General features: G+C 37.2%; 1 protein-coding gene and 1 long non-coding RNA gene across 4 annotated transcripts; one reads left to right on the plus strand and one right to left on the minus strand.

Annotated features, from left to right (window-relative positions):
- The first annotated feature begins 457 nt into the window (after positions 1-457).
- Positions 458-22265, plus strand: LOC103708013 (basic helix-loop-helix protein A). 3 transcript variants are annotated; one of them, XM_088703111.2, is made up of 9 exons: positions 458-833; positions 921-1200; positions 12847-12943; positions 13186-13203; positions 13329-13385; positions 14370-14964; positions 15402-15814; positions 20636-21118; positions 21944-22265. In XM_088703111.2, exons 2-9 carry the CDS (start codon positions 1166-1168, stop codon positions 22019-22021), a joined length of 1776 nt encoding a protein of 591 aa, XP_088559237.2. In that variant the 5' UTR covers positions 458-833; positions 921-1165; the 3' UTR covers positions 22022-22265. The 3 variants fall into 3 exon arrangements, with proteins under 3 accessions (XP_088559237.2, XP_008790987.3, XP_008790988.3); XM_008792765.5 differs by having other exon boundaries at positions 946-1200; XM_008792766.5 differs by having other exon boundaries at positions 946-1200; positions 13189-13203.
- LOC148702758 (uncharacterized) lies at positions 12736-25248 on the minus strand. Its single transcript, XR_015968148.2, has 2 exons — positions 25112-25248; positions 12736-21147 (listed from the first exon to the last, which is right to left on the minus strand). It is a non-coding gene; the product is annotated as an uncharacterized LOC148702758 (long non-coding RNA).
- Between the last annotated feature and the right edge of the window lie 1759 nt (positions 25249-27007).

The following is a 27007-nucleotide window of genomic DNA, read 5'->3' on the forward strand; positions in this document are numbered from 1 at the left end:
ATTAAAAAATTTTACGTGTTGGACTCACCCATTAAAAAAAAAGTCCGACCCACATATGACAAAGAGTGTAAAAAAATATAATATATTTATCTCATTCACTCTTTAAATCTATTATTAAAAAATTTTACGTGTTGGACTCACCCATTAAAAAAAAGTCCGACCCACATATGACAAAGAGTGAAAAAAAATATAATAAATTTATCACATTCTATCATGCCTGATTGGGGCACAAAATCTACCCCAACCTAATGCCACTACTGGTGTCCTTTTTTGATGCTCTCCTCTCCTTTAAGGAAACACTGAAATTTTTCCATGGTTTCCATATCCTTGCCTTTGGGCAAGCACTAGCTAGGCGTTGAGCACCGCCCGTTCCCACGTGACCGACCGAGCAGGTTAGAACTGTCTGGTAGAGCGACCGGTCAAAACCAAAACCCAACCCCATAACCTCACTTAAAACCACTCTCCCTTCCCCCTCCCTTCCCTTCTCAACGTCAATCCCCACCAACACCAAACAGTCCATTTCCCTTCTTCTCCGCATTGAGAGAAGGCTGCGGACATCTTGCCATCTAATTCATCCCATGTCTTCTCTCTGGGAAAGCAAGAGAAAGATGTATGAGGTTTCATAGGAGGAGGAAAGAAGAAGAAGAAGAAGCAAAAGAAGATCATAGCTTTAGTTGTTGCTGGCTGAGAGAGAGAGAGGGAGAGAGAGATAATTAGGAAGAGGAGATCATGGTTGCACCTCAAAGCAGCAAGCTTCAAGAGACTTTGCAGCTGGTGGTGCAGAGCGTTGGGTGGACTTACAGCCTCTTCTGGCAGCTATGCCCTCAACAAGGGTAACCACGCTAACAAGATTCTAATAAATGATCCTAAATTTAACTCTAGTATGATCACTATTGCTGCTGCTGCTGCTAATACTCCAGCTTGGTGGTCTTGGAATTAATTAAGGATTTTGGTCTGGGGAGAGGGGTATTACAATGGGGCGATAAAGACCAGGAAGACGGTGCAACCGGTGGAGGTGAGCACGGAGGAGGCATCGCTTCAGAGGAGCCAGCAGCTGAGGGAGCTCTACGAGTCGCTGTCGGCTGGGGAGGCCAACCAGCCGGCCCGCCGGCCCTGCGCCGCTCTCTCCCCGGAGGATCTTACCGAGTCCGAGTGGTTCTACCTCATGTGCATCTCCTTCTCCTTCCCCCCTGGCGTCGGGTATGTACATGTTCACACTTTCTTTTTCTTCTTCTTCTCCGAAAAGCAGTACATTAATCTCAGAGTTCTCATAATTATCCTGCAACTGCATGTTTGTGTATATGTTGGTACTCCGCAAAGGTTGATGAATTCGCTTGCATCTGTTAGTCTTTTTGGTGGATAGCACTTGCACACATTAGTTAGAATGAGAACTTCCATTGTATTAATTTGCAGAAGGAAAAAGCTTGAGCTATATGTGCACTTATTTGCCCGTATACTGAAATAGAGCTCTATATATGATGGGTATATACGTGAGATTGCCTTAGAATACATATCTCTGGACTCTGGTACAACCACCATATGTAATTAAAGCAGTGTTAACTGGTAAAAAAAATTCGTGAGTAAAAGTTAGTTAATAGGAATTAAAACATCATCTAGTTCGTAGCGGATGTAACTCTTTGAAAGTACGTAAGTTGATTTATTTAAGAATCATCTGCTCAAATAATTCACGGTCAGTTATTGATAAGTTCTCAAAATTACCTGAACTAGAAGTTCTAGTGAAAGAGAGATGTTTCTACCTACTTTTAAGTCAATATATATGTCATCAATTTCCCAAGTTAGTTGCTAAACTTTTGGTAATGGACAGGCACGATCATCATTATAGTTAAAAATAGTTAACTGGGTTATTCTCTGCAATCCTTGGAAGAGGAATGGGCATTTAGTATTTGTCCCTATCCAAATGCCTGCATGGAAATATAGCCACGGGTCATTTAGATCTGCCATCTATTCTTTTCCCATAAAAGAGCCATCTCAAAGTGTCACCTCTCTTACCATTGATGGAGGGATGTGTAAGTATGTGTGAAAGCTGTAACTGACCTAGGAGAAAGAGGGGACAGTATGCGAGCATTAGGTGAGGATTGCCACTTGTATTTAGTTCATCCCATGCATATCTAGATGGGGAGAGAAAAAATTTCATACGCATGTAAGATCTTAAGGCCAAGGGTAAGTTGTCCCTATCAGAATATTGTATTATGACATCAAATTTATTAGTTTGGGATGATTTGATGCACAGGCAAGAGATTTTTGGTGGACAATTTGAGTTGATAATAGCACACATCTAATATGATACCTTTGCTTTTTTTTGGAAAAAAATGCTTAATAGAGGAGAGATCAGCTAGCGGGTAGTGGCATTTGCATCTTGAGCTCTACATGCTTGACCTAGATATAAATGAAAGAAGGGAGCTAAATAAATAATTTGATTACCATGTTGAATGAATTAAAAAAAGTTGTTCTACAAATAAGAGATGTTTAAGGAAGATTAATGTATAAAATGACATTATAGATGAATGGGAAAACGGGAGCAATTAAACATAGTGTAAAGATAATTATTATATTGAGATGATGATGAAACTTGTTATGGAGAAGTAAACTTGTTCATGGGTCGGGTTGGGTTTTGTCCAAAGGTCAGTACAATTTACTTGGACTTGGGCGCGGACCTCCTTGGCTTTTGTACCTATCTACTCGGAGCAAGCTCGACTCTTACTCGGGCTACGAGGTTCGGATTGGATCTTGGACTTCACAACATTTTCTTAGTTTTCATAAATATTTTACAAAATACTTCAAATATCATAAAAATAATAAATATAAAGAACTAAATATTTCCAACAACCTACAGCATTTCGGTTATTCTCTTAAGTTCACATATCAAGAGCAATTTTCAATTAAATCTAGAAATACATCAAACGTAAACCGAGCTTTATATAATCTCCTGCTTGAATCCAGCCTGTTTTCCAAGCCCAGCCCTGTCTGCCGGGCCTAAGACCTTCGGCAGGGATGACAATACTTTGTAGGCCCAAAAAATGAAGTGGACCAAATCTTGCCAATAAATCATAATCATGAGGGCTACTTTGATCTAAAATCAATGCATGCTACAAGCCACAACAGAGCAGTTTGGATTGCCATTGGGCCATGAACTGAAATTGATGGGAGTTGCATGGAAGGAAGATTCCTCATTGTCTCCAACCATCAAATATTCTCCTTCATAAACCCTCCAATCGGCTAGCAAAAACAAGAAAAGCTGTAAAACAAATTTCAAGTGAGAAGATTTTTTTGAAGAAAATTCTATTGTTCCATTCCTTCGATATACACAAAAATATGGTTAGCTTCACCTTATCACATCCTTTTTTTTAATGTCCTGTGGTATTAGATGTAGCAATGAAGCTGGCTTATCTTGTATTCTGAATCTTATCTTCAATTTGTTCCAAACAGTTGAAAAAATTGTATGGTTGTCTACTTCGGATAATTACGGAAGTTGCACCCTCCTTGAGCAACCCATGCTTCCTTCGCCATCACCTCCTTAATCTGTCGTTAAAGCTGGCCATATAAAGATCTTCACCTTCTTTGTGCCTTCCAAACAATGAAATACAAAGGACATAACCTTTCTTTTGGGTCTGACAATTATTTTTGTGATTGGATTTGGACTATTAGCCTGGCAAAGATGTCATATCTTAAATCGGAGGTGTATGTGAAGACCTACGTAGGCATATGTTTAGTCCCGCATCGGTTATATGCCAAGAAAATCTTGGATATTATATAGGGCCAATGAACTTAAATAACGTCTTCTTACTAGCTCTCTTTTTTTTTCTTTTTTTTTCTTTTTTTTTTTTTTTTAAGGCTAAGGTTTTGGGTCATTGCATAAGGCTGGTTAGCCTCAAAGCTATTTCAAAGGCAAGAAAATAAATGACTTAGAAAGTAATCGACCTCAAAATCTTCAGAAGAATGTAAGAGGTTCTAAAAGATTCTAGGGTTTATGAGATGGAATTGTCTAAAAACACAGGATCTTGTATTGACGATGTAGGTAAAGAGGTAAGAGTCTCTTATGCTACCAACAGTAGCACGACGAAAATAAATTACATATATAAAAGAAAATTAAATAACATATATGAAAGCAATATAAGACGATAAAATAAAATTTTAATATTTTCTAAAAGAAATATAGGTATAACTAAAAATGTGGCACCTCCAATATTTACAAAGTCTAAATAGAGGACTTCTAATTTTATATCAATATCTTCTCCCAGTGTCAAACCAAAGGACTTATGAGACTCGGTTGTGCTTTATTATATGCTTTTGGATCCATATAGTCGACCCATTGAAGCACTCGAATTCTTGCGATCGTTACTTAATTGATTGATTGATACCTTTCTATTAGACTGCAGTGATACGCTGTCTAGGGGTCTCCTTGTGATTGGGCAACTGCAACAAAAAGTAAGACAAGGATTACGACTTCAAGGGTAGTTGGTATTTCAAAATTCAAAGGGATATTAATTATGCATACAAATAGATTTGCAATTGACACTTACTCGGGAGAGGCGAGGAGGAAGGTAATGCTGCCACTATTTCTCCACTTGATAAAACCCTTAATGATATTATAAGGTAGGTTGATATATGACCATCCTAGATGCAATAATCCTGGACTAAATGAATGGGGTGTTAAGCTTGTGTCTACCGTCTACTCTTCTGAAGTTCCGATTAGAGATTAGTCTCACGCAATAGGAAGAGTGAAAGTGGATTGGATGATATCCATCTTAATCCGTTTTCATATCCGAATTTATTCAGATATTGATAGAAATTTGAGCAACCGACTAATATCTTTATTTGTCAAAAAAAACTATCCTATCCGTATCCGAATATCGATTCTATTTATAAGCCTACTTAATTTTATATAACACTCATATTTTTAAGAAAAATGAATGACCATATTAACATGTTATTAACTTGATTTATCATCCATATAGTAATATCTTTATTTCTATGATCATAAAGTTTAATTATCCGATTTATATCTAGCATTTATATTCATATTTTTGGTGTCCAATTTGTATCCGTATCTATTTAAAACAAATATAGATTTGAATTTTTGCATCTGACTAACATCCATATCCATATCTGTATTCGTCTAACAAAATAAATATAGATATAGATATGCTAGTATCCGATCTGATCCGATTTCAGTCCTACAAAATGGTGGCATCCATCGTCGGTTAATTGGTTTGAAATAAATGGTGTCATCCCACCAATCCAAGCTTCTTGATCTAATTTTATTCATATGACATAGGGGATGTTGTGGCCAACTAGATAGTTGAGTGATATTCTTGGATTAGAAGTTTGACTCTTAGATTGTAGATTGATAGTGTGATTGACATGACATTCTATCTATGCTCTATTTCAGTCTATTAGAAAATTTTAAAAATAATATTTGTATAACCATAGAAAATGCTCAACTTTTGGAACTCTTTCAATTATTTTCTAAGCTTTGTTAAAAAAAAAATAACATCCTTCTAAAGAGATAATTATAATTTATAATGAAGCTAGAATTTTTTTTTTGTCTAAATTTAACTCTTTCACTTTAAAACTCCATGTGTGACCCGAACCTAACCAGATCCGATCTGAACCCGACTTAGAGCTAGATTTTGTGGGCTGGGATCGGATTATATATGGACCTGATTGAATCCAAATTATCCGTTTGATCAAAATTTTAGCCGTAAATCCAACTTGACCAGACCCAATCTTCCATTGGGTTGGGTCTGGGTCCAATATTAAGACCCGAACAAGAGATCAAATTGGGTTGGGGTCGCTCATGATCCGGTCCAGCCGAACCTATCTGCACCCCTAATGAAAGATCATAAAGGAAAGGAAAGAAATAACACCTTAACAAGAATCTTGAATTGCCAACTAGATCAAGTGTTTAACCCACCTTTATCCACCCTATATGGCGACAGCACTTTCCTTCTACTCTAGAGTATCCCTCATACTTCTTCACCTTTCCATATTTTTCTCAAGCCATTGGTAGATGCCTAGCACTTGGATAGTGGTAGCCAGAGTCCTAGATAAGGCTAGTATGCTCAAATTGCAAACACAACTAAGCGAATTGACAACCAGATCGATTTATACTGGTGACCAGATTTCTATTGCCAGTTGATCCTGCTGGCAAGCCGTCTCCCACCAATTTCTATTGGCCATTTATCTAATTTTTTGTAGATATTAGGGTGTTATTGGAGTCTCAACTTTTCCAAAAGGTAGAGGTTGGAAGATTTTGTTGGTAATAGGTGGCAAGGGATTTGCCTTCAATTTAAGTAGGTGGCAAGAATCTTGGCACCAGTATAACCAGTTGTTGATAAACAGTATCAACAGCTGCAAGGAACCTGCTGATTTGGACATCTTAACTTCCCCTGGGGTCTTCATAACAGAGGACTGCAATTGAGATGAAGAGTTTCTACTCTAGGTATAGGAGTGCCGTATGATACAACATTTGGTCATCTTGGGAAAGCACCAAAAATTCCAAACTCCTGGGCATTGTCTATTAATTACACAAGAAAATTTTAAGAAAAAAAAAATCTCAAAAGGGAATTATATTGCCTGATGACTGAAACATGCAATCGTTAAAAACAAGGAAAATTAGCAATTTAGAAGCTATTTCTCGACCTATATAGATCATTGATTATTGCAGGAAGATAGTTTAAATGCCTTTTTCTGTTCCTTTTGAAAGAGTAAGCCTGTGGTGTCATATTGCTTTGTTTCCTCGTTAATTAACTTCTGAAACAATTGATTACGTTGGCTTCAATATTTTTGCATGGCAACACAGCAACCTTCCAAATGATTTGATCTCTAGAAGCTTGGTAACAATAGGCATTAAGATTCAGATAGCAGATGGTTAGCCTTCTGATCGAGGGCTGCTCCTAGACGAATATCCTCATATTTGACGACACTGTAGGCTGCTGCCCATCGATGGTTCTGGCCTCCCAAATGGGAACAGTACAATAAATGCACAATAGCGGCCTCCCATATGCCCGTGGCAGTAATTGACGTGCATTAATCGCCTTCCAACGATCATTAAGAGAGCACATGGCACTTCTTTTCTGCTTGCTTCAACTAGCACCGAGGTAAAGTACCTCAAAACATACTGAGGTTAAGTACTTCTGTCTACTTGAGGTCAAATTGATAAATATACTCCACATTGTCACCCAAAAGAACTAGCCGGATAAATCGATTGCGGAGAAAAAAAAAATTTTTAAATCTGTACAACTTGAATCCCTCAAAACATAATTAGAAGAAGATAGAAGAATTATGAAAGTAGAGTTTAAGTTCCATTTTCTTTCATTGATGATTCCATACTTCTTGAATTGAGGTACATAGCTCCTGTTTATAATACTAACAAAGTTCTCCTTTTCACAATTTGGGTTGAACTTTTCTTCTAGTTCGAATAGGACTGCATACCCTAAAATAAATATGACTAATAGAAATATTCTGAAAAAAGCTAAAATTTAGAAATGTTTTAGAAAAAACTAAAGTTCTTGAGAAGGTAGATCTTGATTTTTTACATTAATTATGCCTTCTGTTGCTTCACTTAATTCTTCTCGGATAGAGAGGTACTCCCAGTCAGAGTCTTATCTGAAAAGGAAACTTTTAATTTGACCGGCCTGTTTCAAGGCCCAAATGATTGAATTTCAGCCTGATTTAATTTTTTAGGTCTTGAAAAGATACCCATTTTTTTTTAAAAAAAGATCATCTTAATTGGACATCGTATAACCAAGTTATGGTCTCCGAAAGTTTGGCCTGCATCTCAGCTTCCTAATGTGGCGGATCTCACTTCTAAATCCTATCCAGCCCTGCTCGTAGTGGTCAAAATATTCTACAACGAGTTTGAGGATCCTTTTAGATTAGGGCTTCCCCTATTTATGGAATTTAGCTTCTGCTAAATCAAAACTAAAGGTGGGGAAACACTTGCTTCTCCTTCTCACAGTTGAACCACTTAGGTTCACTTGGAGATGTTTTCTAGCTTGACTCTTCTTTAATGTCGAGTCTAAGGGATTCACTTGCTCTGCTCCTACATCTGGACTTCGTGGTAGAGATGCTTTTTGCTGTCATTCTTCGTCGATGATGACCACAATGACTCCTCAATCTAGATCTTGATAGATCGATCAATGGAATTGAGGAATGAGAGCTTGGCCTCTCATATGTAGTATCGGGTTCTCGTACCATTATTACAAACTTGTTGCAAGCATTAACAAGTTGCTTTACTTGGGCAGCAGCTACAAAATCAATGTTACCCTGTGCTTTGAAGGCTTTGATCATGAACTCCTTCCTATCTTTCATGAGATAACATTTCTTCAGATGTTGATAGAAAACTGCATCTCAATCCCAAAGGTACGAGCTCTTAAGGATAACCTGACAAATATTCAAAAAAACTACTTAACAAGTTACCTCGACAATATATCTCTTGGTTATGACGAATTTGAAGGTGCATTGCTTGCTCTTCAATTCGACATCCTTTTGAATCCAACCAAGAGGGTAAGGACGTGGATGAGGCTTGGTTTTCAACCCTAGATTCTAAATGATATTTTCAAAAATGAGATTCTTCTGGCTTCCGAAATCTACAATAGCCTTAATCATGCTCTACTTCACCTAGATCTTCAAGTAGAAGAGTTCCTCTCGCACTTCTAGATCTATTTCAGTTGTTGTCTCGGGTGTCCTGACCATCAAACTCAATTTAGAGTTTGCTTGCTCAAGTTCGGGCAGATCCTCAACTTCTATACCGTCTTTTCCTTCTTTTTGGAATCCTCATCCTTCTATGTCTTCCTCTTTGGCCGTAGCATGGGGTGAAGTTTCAAATACTTCTCCTTGGTGTGTCCATGGAGGTTATAATGATTGCAGAAATTTTTTTGAGTCTTGTTGGCTTGCTTCTTGCCCTTCTCCTCCTTCTAGATTAATTTTTTACTGGCTTTCTTCAACTTGTCGCCCTTTTTATCTTCTCTAGGCTAATTCTTCTCTTCAATCCCCATAGCCTTTACGCTGGCTTCGCTGATGTCTTCAACTTTGAAGAGTTTCATCTCCTTTCAGATGCTCTCATGGAGACATCCGATGTATTTTATGAAAATTGCATGATTGTCAATACAGATTCCGAAGGAGAATGCTTGCTTGTGGAACTTGTTGGTGTAGTCCTAGATAGACTGATCATACTTCTACCGTAAGTACTGCCACTTGATCCACTGATCGTCCCCATGGCTAATTGGATAGAACTGCTTCTTGATTAGGCTCTTGAATTTATTCAATGTCAGATTTGAAATATCGTTGTTCCTTATGTACGAATTCAACCAAGTGAGAGCATAGCTAGAAAGCTTAAGATGGGCAAAAGCTACTTTTGGACACTGAGGTATCCATAGATAGTAAAGTATGTCTCTAGCTAGACAACCAGTTATCTAGCTTTTCTATATCAACAACCCCGCCATATACAGGAATCTCAATTCGAGCCTCAACTTTAAATAGTTGAAGAGAGAGATTTTTCATACCTGTAGATTGCTCATCCTCATCCTTCTCGTTGGATGGTAGATCTTCATCTTGAGTTGTAGGAGGCAGCTTCACAACAGGAGTTGTTAGTGCTCATGCTGAAAGTACCGCCAATTTGGAGATGATTTCGATGAGTTGGGCAAGATGTCCCTTCGTCTTATCATCCATCGAGGAAGAAGTAGCAGCCATACCCATCTTTGTCCTTCGATGTACTTGAAACATAGATAGTCTTTCTCTTGATTGCTTATATTGCTCATGTGTCTAGACTATGAACAAAAGCCCCCACAAATATAGAGGACCAAGAGCTCTGATACCAACTTGATCCGATCGGGGAGAATGAAGATTTTCTTCAACCTACTCAACTCGAATCACTTAAAAAAAAACTAGAAGAAGATAGAAGAATCGCAAAAGTAGAGCTTAAGTCTCCTTTTCTTTCATTGATGATTCCACACATCTTAAAGTGAGGTATATAGCCACTAATTATAATACTAGCAAGGTTTCTCCTTTTACAATTTAGGTTGGACTTCTCTTTCAATTAGAATAGGACTAGGTATCCTAAAATAAATATGACTAATAGAAATATTCTAGAAAGAGCTAAATTTTACAAATATTCTAGAATAACTAAAATTCTTGAGAAGGTTTATTTTGATTTCTACATTAACTCTGTCTCCTATTGCTTCACCTGATTTTTCTCGAATAGAGAGTTATTTCCGGTCAAAGTCTTACTCAAAAAGAAAAACTTTTGGTTCGATTAGCCCGTTTCGAGACCTAAATGATAGAATTTCACCATGCTTTAACCTTCTAGTTATAGATCTCGAAAAGCTATCCAATTTTTTTTTAAAAAAAGGTTCATCTTAATTGGGTATTATATGACCAAGTCATGGCTTTCGAAAGTTTTGCCTGCGACTCAGCTACCTATTGTGGTGGATCTGGCTCCTGAACCCTATCCAGGTGTCTTTGATCATATATAAGTATCCAATATCTATCCAATACATAGCTAATGTGGAACTAAACATATGCCCATATGAGCCCTAACATACTTCTTTTGTTTAAAACCTAGCATCCTCGTCAGGCTAAGAGTTCAAATCCATGCAAATTCATTCACAAGTACCATAAATCTAATTACAAACACCATGATTAGCCTGTGGTCAGCTTCAATGTGCCTGTGTTGCGGTATCCTCTAGTCCATAAGGGTTGGGTTCTCTTTGATACAGTTTGTAACAACTTAAGACCTCACCTAAAAAGGCCAGCTAGAAGGTATAATTTGGATTTCTTAGTCCTGTATAAGTACCCAAAATTTATCCAGTGCATAGCCGATGTGAGACTAAATATATATCTGCATGAGACCTTACATACTTCTCCTATTTAAGGTTTGGCATCTTCGTAAGACTAAGGATCCTAATCCATTCACACACCACGATCAGTTGATCAAGTATGGTTTCTTATTAGAAGTGGGACTAAGGCAAAGAGATTAATACCTTAAAAAAGAGCTGGCTACATTTGTTGGGGTTCAAGGACACGACAGCTTAAGCGGGATCCGTTGCATTACATCTCGTTTCATACACATAGAGCAGAATGGGTTAATCTGGCAATAACATTGGTACTTCTCCAGGTTAAATTGCTATTGGAGGAGGAATTTAATCTTGAATTATTTTAAACCATTTTTTTCCTGAGAGGAATAAATATTCTAAATCTCGGCTGAGCGTAATGCGGCTCTAATCTCATAATCATAGGAACTGCCTCAAGTAGTTACCTGTCACCAATATTTCACATGAATTTCTTTTGATGTTAACACTGTTTTCAAAGAGAAATCAATGTTGTTCTCTGTGCCTCTTTGTTCTTCCTTTTGTGCTTCCGGAAGTTATTCCTGTCACCTTCCTTCTATTTTCTAAACCTTTTCATATTTAAGAGTGCAAGATATTTAATTGATGATCAATGTGACTTCACTATTTTTTCAGCAGTTGGTTAGTAAAATTATGGTTGATGCTAGGAATTTACTGAACATGAATTCCTAAAGATGTATTAACAGACAGAAAGAAAAGGAAGAGAGGAAAAGGAAAATAACCTGGTCATATGCAGGGCCTGCAGGGGTATTTAACATATTTGGTGAAGAGAGGTGTTCAGGTTTGAATAGAATATGAGATGGTTAGTTAATCTATTGATTATATTTTTTTCCTTTACATGGTGGTCCAATTCTCTCAAATTTTTTGATAAAGCTCTGGTTAGGGAACCAAAGAAAATACAAGATTTTCTATACTACATAATACAAAGATATCAACAAAAAAACCGAAGTCAGGTCTACCTTCATTTGCCAATTGTTAGATATAGTTTTACATGTCCTCTCATATCTTCTTATTTATACTATTTTAAAAATTAAACTTTAGTATGAGGTTGTTAGAATATAAGATAGTTATGTTATTTTCATTCTTATATTACTAAATTGTTTTATTGCTGCTATGTTAAGATTATGGTCTTAGCAGCCCTCTTGACATGCTGCCCTGCTACACAAAAATCTTGGCTCCAACTTGGATTCACTTTGAGAGGAAGCAAACCTCCCAATATTTCTTCAAGGGGGATCAATCCCCTTAGTAATCCAAAGAATAATATAAATAATGTGGTCTGAATTCACCTCTCCTTCATAGCCATCACCAGTCACAGTAGCATGTACAACCACTACTTGGCTAAAAGTCATTAGGTTAGCTAATGACATAATATTCTGTAGAAATGGGTGCAGCCACCAGGGATAAATTTAAAACTACGAAACGAACAAAGACATGTAGATAAAAGATAAACCTTCAGACATATTTTTTCTTTACATCAACTAGTATGTCTTCAATTTTTTTTTGGAAGAAGCTATAATTTCTTTAACAACATTCGACATAGTTTCATGATAGTTATTTTCCTATAATATCATGCAAAGTACTGCAAGAACAGGGAAAAAGTAGTTTAGTGGGAAAATGAAGCTAGCAATGTTCATGACAGTAACTACATAGATAACCATAACCATTTAGTTACAGATAGTTTGCTCATTGCTCATTCCTGGGGCTTTCATAAAATTGTTTACTATTGTGAAATCTATGGCAGCAATAAAAACCTTATGGAAGTCAAGTTTAAAAGAACCACTCCTGCTACTGCAAGCCAATCTAGCATAAGTTAACACTGGAGGGAAGGGAAAAGAACAAAATGAACATTAGTGTGAAGGAGAAAAGGAAAAAAAATGGATACGAACAAGACATTTTCAAATCAACGAATTACATTCTGTTCAGATACATGTCTGCACGCATGCGCTAACAATATCCAGCAATAAACTTTGTGATGCAGCTTACCAGGAAAGGCATTTGCCAGGCGAAGGCATGTCTGGCTCACACGAGCAAATGAAGCTGACAGCAAAATGTTCTCCAGAGCCATCCTTGCAAAGGTGTTTCCTTATACCATCTACCTTGTTTGGGTTCATAAAGATTGAGCTGCATCTGCTCCAGATGAAATGCTGCAATCTTCAGTACCTGTTTTCAATTCTGTTGGGCATGATCTATTATGATATCTTACTTTTCTTGTCTTTTGTCTATCTTCATACATTTCACCAACTGACACAATGGATTCGTCTTTTGTTATATTTTCTTAAACATTCTGCATGATGCATTACAATGCCGATGCTCTCAGCAGGGTGCTCGCATTCAGGTTTGTCCTCTTTCCCATATCAACAACAGTTTTTCCTTCAAAAACTTAAGGAAACCAAGCGGCAATCTTGATTTTTGCAGTTATACTATCCCAAGTTCTCATCTTATGGTTTTGCTGCTTTGCAGACGCTGGTGTGCATTCCACTCATGGATGGTGTCCTTGAACTTGGCACCACAGAAAAGGTTAGTACAGAACTTCCAGCCTGAAGCTAATTAAGCATCCAATATGATCAAGGATTATATCTAGAAACACCTATACTGACCAACTACAATGACTATTACAATTAGTATCGCATCAATGTTAGACACAACAAAGCAATAGCTAAATAGCGGCAGTACTGCTGCTCGGGATAATGGTATCAAATATTGCTCAGGGATAGATCATAAAGTGGGTTGGATCAAATAGGATCAGGGATTGGATTACAAATTGTAAAATTTCACCTGATTTCTTTCAATTTTTAAAAAGTATCTGAAAGATATAAAATTGAAATATAAGTCAAATACATAGTAAATGAATAAAGAATAAAAAAGCATACATACAAAATGTCTAGTTCTCACCAACATGAGCCCATATATAGCATGTCTAATAGAATAAACATTGTCTTTGATTCTTCAATATATTTATGTACTACCTTTATATTTAATTATTATTTTAGCTAGAATGTTGCAGGAAAAAGAGAAGGATAGATTTTTATTGTATTGTTGAAAATATGAAAATTTGTCTCTTATTTATAACTACATAAACTTCAATAGCAAGCTTGTGCTAACCTTTCTAATGCATAAATATGATTAAATATTTCATAATATGGAACTAGATCCTAATTTCTCAACCAACCTTTATCTAAAATAAACATTTAGGGCCACTTTAATAGATCTACGTCATGAATAGTAAGATTTTAACAACAAAGGATAGTATCATATCTTCACAAGTTGCATGTGAGATGCAGCCATGCAAGCTTGCATTAATGTATCCTGCAAGTGGATAAGTCTCTACGCTTTGATGCTAGACTAAAATTTTTTTTCTTGATTTGTCAAGCATGCATCTAATAAAAAGGATCATTTAGGAGGACATGCATTTTATCACGTTACTTATAGACATCAAATGAAAGAAACTAATAATAGTTTTGTAAATTCCTAAGTCCTAACTATACATTACGATTTTAACAGGTTGAAGAAGATATCGGGTTAATTCAGCATGCAAAGAGTTTTTTTGTGGACCATCAAGACATACACGCCAAGCCTGCCCTTTCAGAGTACTCAACCTCTAACCCCACTTCATGTACCGAGCAGCAACTTTTACAGACTCAAGCAATCATTCATCAAATGAGTGTGGATCCGCATGGTTCCAATCAAGAAGAAGAAGAAGAAGAAGAAGAAGAGGATGATGAAGCTGATAATGATGAAGATATTGATCATGATGATGCTGATGACGATGGTGATGAAGTCGAGGTTGATTCAGGTTCAGAGGCTGAGACTGGGAGATATAATGCTGGGATTTCAACCCAAATAATCCCACCCAACTTGGAAGCGGCTGAGAAAGCAATTCCTGCAACCGAGCCAAGTGAGTTGATGCAGCTTGAGATGTCAGAAGATATCAGATTGGGCTCCCCTGATGAGTGCTCCAACAACTTGGACACAGAGCTACAAGTGCTTGCAGTGTGTCACAACAGAGACCAATATAACCAGCAACGACGTGATGACTCGTACCAAACTTGGAATTTTCTACATGATGATCCCTGCGATGGGTTCCCACTATCATCAGGTATCCTGAAATCTAAGATTCAAATTTAATCGTTGACGACCAAATATTAGGCATTTACTTCCTGCACTCATCCACAAGGCACAAAACTCATACAAAATGTATGGAGGATTGAACAATTCCAGGTGTACTAAAGAAATCAAAGACCGCAGCCAAGAAACTAACAATTCATCCTATGGCAGAAATCTAGGATTGCAACCACAAAGTGAAAAAAAAAAAGCAGTGTTTCTATAATTCTACTCTTAGCTACAACACTTACAGTCATATGCTTTGTGTACATAATAAAATTTCTTAACCATTCTTTAATAAGATAGATAACCTAAACTATAAAAAAATGACACATAGATAACCTAAACCATAAACAGATAGAACACTTGATCTTTAAAATTCAGCATAAGGCATATAAAACTTCTTACTAAAATCTGTTGATTTTACTCCAGCAACTCAAATCCAAGATTTGTCTCCAGAGGATGCCCACTATTCTGAGACAGTTTCCACTATCCTACAGAACAACTTGAGCCGATGGGTGGATTCAAACTATATGGGTTACCTTCCTCATCCTCAACAATCATCATTCTCTAAATGGAACTCCAGAAGAGATCATCACCTTAATGTGATATGTGAAGGAACTCCTCAGTGGCTGCTTAAAAATATCTTATTCAATATTCCTAATCTTCATTGCAAGTACAAGGATGAAAACTCACCTAAGTCAAGAGATGGAGAAGGCGGCATCAGGAAAGGTACGCCTCAGGAAGAATTAAGTGCGAACCATGTTCTTGCAGAGCGTCGGAGAAGAGAGAAGCTGAATGAGAGGTTCATCATCCTACGTTCATTAGTCCCATTTGTGACCAAGGTATGTGTTCTTTACTGTCAGTTCCATCATGCTAATTAGCCAAAATAAGCTGTACTATTACAAGTTCTTGGTAGGAACCAGACATGCTGATACACATTCATGCAGTCACTCAGTTGACTAACTGATCCACAATCACACTGTCCCTATGAATTGACAAACGGAACATAAATCCACTTTTGATTCTAGATGCATGATATCCTCTAAACAAACAGAACATAAATGCCCACTTGTATGGATTGCTGGCTCAAATTCACTAAATCAGTTAAAGTTTATCATAAGGATTATAACTGAGTCCTACGGTCATGGAAGTCAACTTAATGTAATGCTGCATGCACCATCAAAGTTGATGTTTCATTAAATTCAGAAGGAACCATTACATATAGGAGAAGAGCAATTCATCGTTACTGATGGTACCCATTTATGAAGAACTAATGTCTTGTTTCACAGTTCAAAGAAAAATTATGCTACCGAGTCATAGCCAAGACTTAAGACATAAGTTTCCCCCCTTAAAGCAATGTTTTTTTCCTCATAGATTTTATCCCTTCCAATCTTTCATAAAAGTTATGGCAATATGCCCACATATTTTGCCAATATCAATGAGCAACAAGCATTCTAGCATTAAGGGATCCAGGGTAAACATTTAATATGTGTCCATTAAGGAATATGAAGTAAGTAAGTTGACTTGAGATATATCATATGTTAGTATATCCATTAAGAGCAAGGTCTGCCGTACCGGTACCAGTTGGCGTACCGGTCGCCTACTGGACCGGTACGGTTCGGTTCATATTGGAACCGGTCCGGTACGAACCGGTAAGCTTTTTTTTTTATCTTACGGTTTTCGCGTCCCCGCGCGGCCGTCCGCGCGCGGGATAAATGCCACAGAGTGGCATTAACGAGCCCTCGTGGTAGCGCGGACGGGAGAAACGCCCGCGCGGCGCTTCACAGCTCGTGGAACCGCGCAGCATGCGGTTCCCTAATGCCCAGAACCGCGTGCAGCCACTCTGTGGCATTAATAAGCCCGCATGGGCGCACGGGGGCACTTTCCCAGCCCCTCGGGTAGGCTGGGAAAGCGCAGGCGGGAGAAACGCTCTCGCGTCGTTTCACGGCGCGGGGAATCACGCACGATTCCCAGAACCGCGCGGGGCAGGGAAACGAGCGCCCGCGCACGGGGTCACGGCCCCACGCCTGTGCTTGCGCTCTGCCCCGCGCGTGGGGCGCTCTGCCCGAGCGCGTGGCCGAAAGGGCCACGCACGCTTTCAAAAAAAAAATGTACCGCATGCGTACCGGTCGAGATCGGTCCAAAAACAGCTGAAACCAGTTTTCACGCTGTCCGGATACCGGTTCCAGGCCGGACCGGTCCGTACCAAGCCGAACCGGCCGGTACGGTCCGGTTCGGTTCAGCAGACTATGATTAAGAGAGTAGGCAGGACAAGTAAATTAATGCAAGTGAAAAGTTTCAAATATCTTTAAGTTGATAGCAACTGTATTTGTTATATGGTTACCACCCAAATATATTTAAATTTAAGGTGGTGATGAATGGAAGAACTAAAAATTGCCAACCCCCTACAATATTGAATATATGTCAAAGCTGATTGCAAATTGCAGGGGTAAACCTCTGTGGTAGTAAAGAGCAATATTTCAGATCTGGCTTCGTAAAGATGGCTCTAAGCTTTTTGATATTTCTTGTAGTCAAAAGTAGTGATATGTGATATCTAATTATTGCAACTTAAGCTAAATTCCATGGTTCTCATCTGGGGAGTTTGTCCACATTACACGTCAATTAGGGGATAACATTGGTTAAGAATCCTTCAACTACAACTCAAGGGTCATACAAGGAACCTGGTCCCATAACTTATGCTAATGTGACATTTCCAGTAAAACCCAATTCTTGTGTTTAAGCTTGCTATCAGTTGTACAAAAGCATCGATGAAGAGGCCTATGATCAATTAGAGTCCAAAATGCTCCAATGCCTTCTGGGTGCTTTAAAAGTTTAATATAGTTTGTGAGTTGAATTGCATAAGAAACTACGTAAAGTCTATCTAAAACCATGCTTGTTTTGATTTTTGAGCTAGCTAATATGATTATTGACAACATCTACTCCACTTATCGGACGGAAGACGGCAGCCAAAAGCTTCTATATAAGTTCCCTGCAAATGGAATAGCTAGTGATCTTAGAAATATGTAGGAAAAATTTCAGAACTAAGACAAGAATTTGATAGGGATCCCTCTTTTAAGGCCACCATCGTAAAGAAGAAGAAGAATGTCAGATTTGAGGACAACGTAATGATGTAAACATTTTGAAATATTACATTGACTAATACCATTATGCAGATGGCATGTCACAACAGCAGTTTCATGGAAACCATTGCTGAGGTATTAAATACAATCTGAATTTATTGAAATTGGTGCAATTTGTTTTAAACTCAAATGAGGATCATTCTTTGTTAGTGTAGAGGCCAATTTGGGCCCAATCTAACACCCATATGAGCATCCCAATGGCCTTTGGATTAGGCCTCTAGAGACAAGATGTGGCTTGTTTCAAAAGAATCCGGGCTTACTCAAGATAAAAGAAGATAAGAAATCTCTCCTAACTTGGATGACAATAGAGTGCTCCAAGTATACAAATAAGGGGAAGAAGACTCTTGACTACCTACTTGTTTCACCTCTCTCCCTCTGCGTTATCTTTCTTCCATTCTCTCTTAGCTTTCCTGCTAGAATCTATTAGGTTTTGAAGCATGGAATTCACTAGGGAGAGCCTTTGAACAACGAAGACACTCAAGCAATTGTAAAGCAAGCAACAGTCAATAGTCCACAGCTTTAGATCCAAGGCTTCACCATCATGTTTAAACGCATCATTATTCACACACTATGGTGGAATTTTCATTGAAATTAAATTGTCACACTCTAAACACCTTATAAATCTGCTCAAATTCCAGACAGCTGATTAATGTCTTACATTAGGCTTTTATAGGCAACAAATGTTGTGGGTACATTTGACATTCTGTTATTTAGAGCTGAACCTTGTCATGGTGACATATCTAAAAGAATTCTAGAAGCATCGTATCGGGCACTAATATTTTAATATCTTGATCTTTTCTCGCTCATCTAGTGCTAGAGAAGGTTATTGTGTGGAGATCTTACCTTGCTTTGGTGATATGTCATCAATTCCATAGGAATAGTGGGTGCACACAAATAGAAATGAGGTTACATAGAAAACAAGTCATTCAAATCATAGATAAATGAATGATTAGTTGCCTAAGATGGCAACTATTAAAGAAAAAAATATCCCAAAATGAGGCAACTAGTACAACTAAACATATCGAGCAAATCATATTAACTCAAAACTAGTAAAAGGAGTTTGAAAGATATTTCTACATATGTACAAGGTTGAAGAATGCGAGCTACCATATTGCTCACAAAGTAATTAAGGATCACATCTCCATAGATCAATATATCTTGAATTTAGTAATTGCGGATGTCTATATATTTAATCTTTCGATGACACTTAGGGTCCTGTACAATTTTTGGAGTACCAATTCGTATTAATCCATAGCAAGCACATTGCACCGCATCAATAAGGAACTAGTATTTCATACACTCCTCAATACAATATTGTAACAAAGTAATTATGGTCGCCTTTGTTGTGCCAGAACTAAATAGCATATCATGTGTCAATATGGTAGGTACTAGCACCCAAGTTTGTCATACCAAACCATACCACCTGTATTGGGCGTACCACCTTGTACTAGTCATATTGCACTATATCGATAGTGAATCGATACTTAATATGGGGGCACAAAGAGTGTTGATACCATGAATCAACCTATGTCGACACTACACTAAATGGTATTGGTGTAGGTACGGAAAACAATACTGCAAACCATGTCTTGAACTATATTATACCACTCTCAACCACTAAGAGTATTGGTATCGGTACTTCAATCTTGGAGTTCAAACCCAACCAATGGACCGATCCGGTAAAGTCTCTTGGTGGTTGTACCAAAAGATAGGTGCAAATCCTGCCTTGACCAACGGCCAAGGGAAATGTTGGAGGCTATCCCCCATTAGGTAATCCATTGCCTACAAGCTCTTCCACAAGGGGAAAAAAGAAAACAGAAAACTTTAAAATGAAACCTAGAAGAGTTAAAATTTACAGTCTATGGATTAGTTAACTTTGTTAAAGCCTGATATATATTGTTGACTTATTCCTTAACACATTAAGTGTTTTTAAGGTCTAGCGGTTAGCTAATAAACTTTTCTATTTGCTTGTACTGTTACTCAATGCACATGAATTTGTATTTTGCACATTTTCTGTTGAAAAGAAAATGATACCAAAATGCAAGATTTAAAGAAAACAAAAATTAGGGAAAAAAAGCCACTGATATTGTCATAATCAGCAGCATGAATGATCATAGTGGAGCATTAGTGCAGAGAAAAGATCACTTACCACAATTTTGCGTGAAGAACTTGTAGAAGAAGTTCTCAAAAAAAAAAAAAAAGACTTCTGGAGAAGCTATTGTCATCAAAAGAAGATCCAGATTACAGTTAGGACGCCAAAGGGAAAATTTTCTACTTGCATAAACCTCATGAACATATGTAGAAACTTATGTGAGAATAATTTGCTTAGACACACATCTAGACTTACAAACCACTAACTTTCAGAGTAGACCTCATCTTAATAGCTCATGCTATACATTTCATGGAAAGAACGAACTCTAAATCTGCAAATAACACTAAAAACCAATGATAAAGCCAATTGGAAAAAAGAAACTTGCAGAAATCTCAACCATACCTGCAATCTAAATTTTCTGATGTCTGCAGATGGATAAGGCTTCAATCTTAGGGGATACAATTGAGTATGTGAAGCAACTCAGGAGGCGCATACAAGATCTTGAATCAAGAAACAAGCTGATGGAAAGTGAGCGGAGGTTCAAAGCAACAGAAATCCAGAAGCCAGGCAAATTAGAAGGCCAAAGTGTCAAAAAAAGCGGCAGCTCCCCCCAAAGCAGTACAGTGAATCACATCTTCAGCAGCCAAAACAGGGTTGCTTCTTCGGATAAGAGGAAGATAAGAGTGCTAGAAGGGGGCAAGGGGACAGGTAAGCCCTCCAAAGCTGTGGAAGCTCCGAGTACCAATGTCGAGGTCTCCATAATTGAAAGCGATGCTCTCCTAGAGTTGCAGTGCCCTTACAGAGATGGACTACTGCTTAAAATCATGCAAACACTTCATGAGCTCCGACTAGAGATTACTTCGATACAGTCATCATCGGCTAACAATACATTTACAGCAGAACTGCGGGCTAAGGTAGGGAGAATCACCACCTTTGATGGCACCTTCATTTTTGAACAGTATTGCCACTTAAGAAAACTATTAATGAAACATAGGATTAACAAATTGAAACCTAACCTATAAACATGAACTAGAGAACAAACTATGCATTTTGCTCGAAAAATACAAAAGAACTTATCATTCTTTAAGTTGTCAAGCAATAATATGTCACATGTGTTGGCTTGGCATCATAAATTCTAATGTCACCTAGTGCATGAACAACAGATATGTGACCTTGCCTTGTTACACAAGCATGTGTTGATAACAAAGATTTAGCCATGTCTGTAAGACCAAAACCCAGAATCATATTTGCTGCAAGCAATCAACCGATACCACAGCGTCGAATACTAGTACCCGCTAGCAGAAACATGCACTGATTTGCTTTTGATGATGCTACTGTTAAGCTAGATGCCTAGTCCTTAAAACCTGAACTTAAACCATCACAGGCAGGTCCAAGAGTAGTATAGTCGCTCAGTATTGCAGTTGACATCCTTTCACTATTGAACTACTGATTTCTTCTATCAAGATTCAAGAGAAAGTATTAAATCTAGAATGGATTCCTGTACTGATAACTTTAAAGCTAGGTGGCTCTTTGACCTCATCCTAACTATCTATCTGAAAGAGAAATCATCTCAACTCTTCAAATATTCTATGCTAAAGGATTCCCCCCTCCCATTCAGACTATGAGTACTCCAGTACAACAAATACGCATAATTTTAAATCTGCCGTGGAGTGCTACATAATCAATCATATTAAGATTACTTCAATTTTACTTACATTGTTTCTTCATCTTCTTTTCAGGTGAAAGAGATCCGTGGAAAGAGAGCCAGCATTGTCGAAGTAAAAAAAGCAATTCACCGCATATTCTCGCAATATTAATTTCTAAAAGTAACACTTACAAGATGTATAAATAATCTGGTAGAAAATTAAGTTCACTTATTTATGATCCTGTACGTGTAATGTCAATGACTACCGTAGATACAGAGTTCTTATGGCAGGCTAAGGATATATGTATTCCACCACAACAAGAGTAAAGATGTCATCAGGTCACTGTTGACAGTTTTCATGACTTCGTTTGACCTTTAAGATGGTTTGGCAAAAGAAGGCCAAAGTTTATGGGAAACATCGTCATTGTAGATCTCCCTGAAATCTGTTGATCTCCTGACTGTACTGCAAGGTTTGAAAACGTTCAATGTCAGCCCCCATTACTATTCTTAATTTTGTTGTTTCTTCATCTTCTTAGGTATCATGCCTTTATCTGCAAGATCTTCAGCCAACCATCCCCTTCTTCCATGAACAAAAAGAAACCATTTCCATCATTTCTTTCAATTGTCCAACCCTGATCATCAAGTAGAAAATTCTCAGCATATGCTACTTTGGTTTCATAAGATCTTAGCACTAATGTTTTTCTTCTGAGATATTCTTACCCAAATCTGTACCACATACTACTTTATGACTCGTTACTTGAGAAATTACACAACTAGAGATTAACTCCGATCTATCTAGAATCTTTAAGGAGCCCTGACTATCTTGATAATTCACCTTCCAGTTTGTAGGAATGCCACTCTATACCTCCTTTTTTTTTGTAGGGTTGACATAATTTCAGTTATAGCAAAAATGTTAAGGACTTCAAAAGTCAGCAAATTTGTTGACCATACATAATCGATAATGGACTATAATACTCTGAAATTTCTTTTATGATCTGAGAAATGGTAAAGTAAGCTTTGCTCACAACAAGCTTACACAAGTGAAAGAAAGTCATCAAATCCCAAAAAAAATTTTAAGATGGCATTTTAGTTTCCTGTCACAAGAGAGCATTGCCACAGCAGCACATTGGAACAACTTTATGCAAGTGAAAAACAATATTTCTCTTTCCTAAAATAGATTTTTTGTGAATGCATTAATAAGTATTGTAACATTTATTGTCCAAAATGCCTGTTCTGCCATGTTTTTAGCATAAAATTCAAGTACATAGATTTGCTTGCAGAAGAGAAAATGAATAAACAAATACAGGTCTACATTGGATCTCAATAAAAGAGAAGAAATGAAAACATAGTGAAAACTAACTAATTGCGTCGATTTAAATATAATATTCACATATCGTGTGGGAACTTATGCAAATAATAACATTGGTTTGGAACCATAAAGAAGCTAAAAGTACACACCCTCAACAAACATTGCCTAAGATTACTCTCCCCTTGGAAAATTTAAATAAATAAATAAACTCTGAAGAAACTGTATCCATGTTAAGAATTTGTGTAGACCAGCTATAAAAAATGCTGGGCATCTTCACACTAAGAACGTGACTGCTTGTTCTATTCCTAAAGTCATAACACTCAGGAAAAAATGCAACACCATGTGTTTTGCAAGATGTTAAAATGGCATAAACTACTAGAAGTAAAAGTCATACAATTCCATATTCACTTCTCCATATTGAGAACTAAAGAGAAAACAAAAAATAACTCCTACATCATGTCAAACATTCTCATTTAAATCTATTACTAATATTCCTATATATACACTTCAAGCAACTCTTTGACATATAGTTTGAAGCAATAACTTAGGTTCTTTAACTAAAAGGTCTCTCTCAGATGTACAGACACAGTGATGTGCTAAACTCATACAATTTCATGGGTGATGGTTATCAGAGCATGTAAATGAGCTGCATACATCAAGAATATTAAACAGGACCATCATTAGGTTGAAAGGGACAAATAGACTTTCCTGAATGCTTCTCAAATACAAGGACTCAGCATCAGATACGGTGTCCATGCTAGCTAGTGGCCAGCACAATAAGCTTATCTTATTGTATCAAGCCAAAACTTGGCACACACTGGTACGGAAAGATACGAGAGTAACGTCACAGTAACATATGAAAGTTGCACACATACTGCAAATAGTAGCTTTACACCACAATAAGAACTATGGAAGAATATGTTGCACATGTTTAGACATCAAAGGATATTTTGCATTACATCCATACCGCTACTAGTTGTTGGCATCTCTTATAGGTTTTCAAATCCTTATAATAATAAAAAAGTAAAACACGAAGAGTTGTGGACCAGATATTCTGGGAACATAGGCTGTCAGATATAAGTTTAAAAGAGAAAGTAGTTTATAGCCCCATAACACTATGCATCGGCCTGTATTATTATGTATTGAAGAAAAACCATTAGTATGGACCAATATGGATTGAGGCAGTTGTCCGCAGATGGCATAGAGGTATCTACCTTGATATCATGTGGATAACCTGCTGGTATGGTTCGCCTCATATAATACGGCACAAATTGGCACTCTAGTTCTTACTTACAAAGCTTTATGAAAGGATGAAAGCTAAAGAACAAATTTAGGACTTCCAAGTGTATTCAACTTAAATGACATTTGTCATATGACACCAACTAACCAAAATTTTTATCTATTTTAAGCTTTAAATTTTTCCTCAATCCCCTTGAGATTTTTAATTGCAATGAAGAGGATCCTTTCTTCCACCATCACTGAGTGATGCATATGTCATGGGAGAAACAAATAGGATATCACCTAGCAAAACAGACAAGGCTTCCATATAGACATAGATATGGATGTAGATATAGACATAGACATAGATATAGATGTAGATATAGATATAGATATAGATAGCAAATTTAAAAGACTTAGAGGTAATTAAATTGGATAAATTGAAATGTTCACATTCACTCAGACTAAACATCAAACAGTTTACATTCACTTAGACTAAACATCAACATATATATAAAATCGATTCCTTTAAAATGGTCGCACATCAGGATTTATCTAATGACCATTAAGCATCACCGATTGGAGATTTACAACAGGATCACTTAGAGAAGCTTACGCTAACTCCGTATTTACATAAAACTCTAGAATTTATTCCTTAGGTGCTGTCTTTTAACACTTGAAAGATGATAAGCCTAGGTTTCTCATGATATATAGAGCATCTTCTGCTTGATTTACCTTTATCTAATTCTCCTTCTTCTTAACATTCAAAATCTGAGAATGTGGTTTAATTTTCCTCGCAAGAAGAAAAGAATCAAGACGATATAGCAAACCAAAATGCATAAATTTCATAAATAGCAACCCAAGCAAACCTAATCAAATCTCCACAAGAGAACAAGGGTTTCCTCAATATTTCTCTTATATATTCATAGAGCTTAGGTATATTGCATTGCTCTTGTCTCTTTATTTTCCTTTTTCAGGCTTTTAAAGGGAAGGGCGAGGTGTTCTAATACCTCGCCTTCCCAGTCAAATCTCCAGGTTAGTACTAGTTTAGTTACCTCCTTCCATTTTTTTAAAAAAAAAATTATTTACCACACTCAGATTAGTTTAATTCCTTTTAAATCTTTATTTTTTGCGTAATTTTAAGTCTCTAGTGTAATACCTAGGCCTTTTAAAGCCTAGAACCGAACTGGGCCAGGTCTATTTGACTAGAGGCCGAGAATGTATGCTTCGGCCCGTCACTTTGGCCCAACAAAGTAAAAAAGAAAAAAATTTCGGCATGTATTGCTGCGCAATTGCCTAGCAGCACGTGCCTGGGCTCCCCGAGCCAAGCTCTATAAGAGCTCCTCTCCATCCTCCCCCACCGGAAAGCGGACCCCATTCGGAGCTCTTCGCAGGAATTTCTTCGAATCCCTCTCCGAAGCTCGGTCGTCGTCGTGCTGCGACCACGTCCAAATGCTATCAGGAACCAGATAAAGATCCAGTCCTCCTCGAGCCACCCTCTGTCTCTCTTGCTTCTGGGTTCTTTGGAGTCTTGATGCCGACTGGTGATCGTTGGATTTTGGGCAAAATGAAAATGCTTTGCTTCCCCTATTTTCGAAAATCGACTCTGTTTCTTCCGATTTTAGCTACTTCCGCCATTGGCACTCGTCGCCAAGGCCTTCTTCCAGTTCCTCACAGCGGTTGGAACCCATGGCCGAAGTTACTACCATTGTGATACCTCTATTTTATAGGTTAAGAGGGTCGAACCCCTATTTAGGGAGGCTTTTCCTCACCATCGGCCGCTGGTTGCCGTCAGCCGTCAGCCGTCATCCATAGTGGGCAGTCGTTGGTCCCCAACCCACGTGGGTTAAGACAGTTAAGAAATGTGTGTATGTGAAGGAGATGTTTACTATGAGATAGGCAGTTTCACTTTCAAAAACCGGTTCCATGAAGCCTATCGAATACTTTTAAATAGCTATAAATAAGCATATATTCCTGGGATGCAATTTTTTCTTCTTTTTTTGGGTTATTCTTAAAGTATCGTTTATAATGATATAATAGAATAAATAACGAAAATAAAATAGAAATAATAGATATAAGTGCCTAATTATGACCTAAAATAATTTTTTAATATTAATATTATGATATACTATTACTAATGCAAAACTATAATAGTATGTATGTTTGTGTGTATATATCGATATAATAAACAAATATATATTAATATAAAATAATAGGATTATAATAAAACCAGCATATAATAAGAAACAGAAAAGTATTGCATCTAGAGGCTACTTAAATATAACATGGTAAATCATTAATGATTGTACTTTCACTTTTAAGTAAGATAATGAGCATAAAATGTAATAAAAATTAATAAAATATTACTACAATCTAATAACCTGCATGAGATATGAGTAGTGTACAATATAAATAAAAAAATAAATATTTTTTTAATATCAACATACTTTAAGTAAATATAATTATTTATAATATCATTAATTCCTATACTAATTTAGTAGCACAAATAAAAAATTATTTATTTAATACAATTTAATAAGCTAATAAACTTCATATTAATGAAAGAACACTACTAATAAAGTTATTGATATGAGCATACATGTGGTAAATAAAGAGCTCTACACATATAGA

The sequence above is a fragment of the Phoenix dactylifera genome, chromosome 8 (genome assembly GCF_051530095.1).
Source record: "Phoenix dactylifera cultivar Ajwa chromosome 8, Ajwa_hap1_PhDact_Kaust_v1.1, whole genome shotgun sequence".
In the NCBI taxonomy this organism is placed as follows: Eukaryota; Viridiplantae; Streptophyta; class Magnoliopsida; order Arecales; family Arecaceae; genus Phoenix; species Phoenix dactylifera.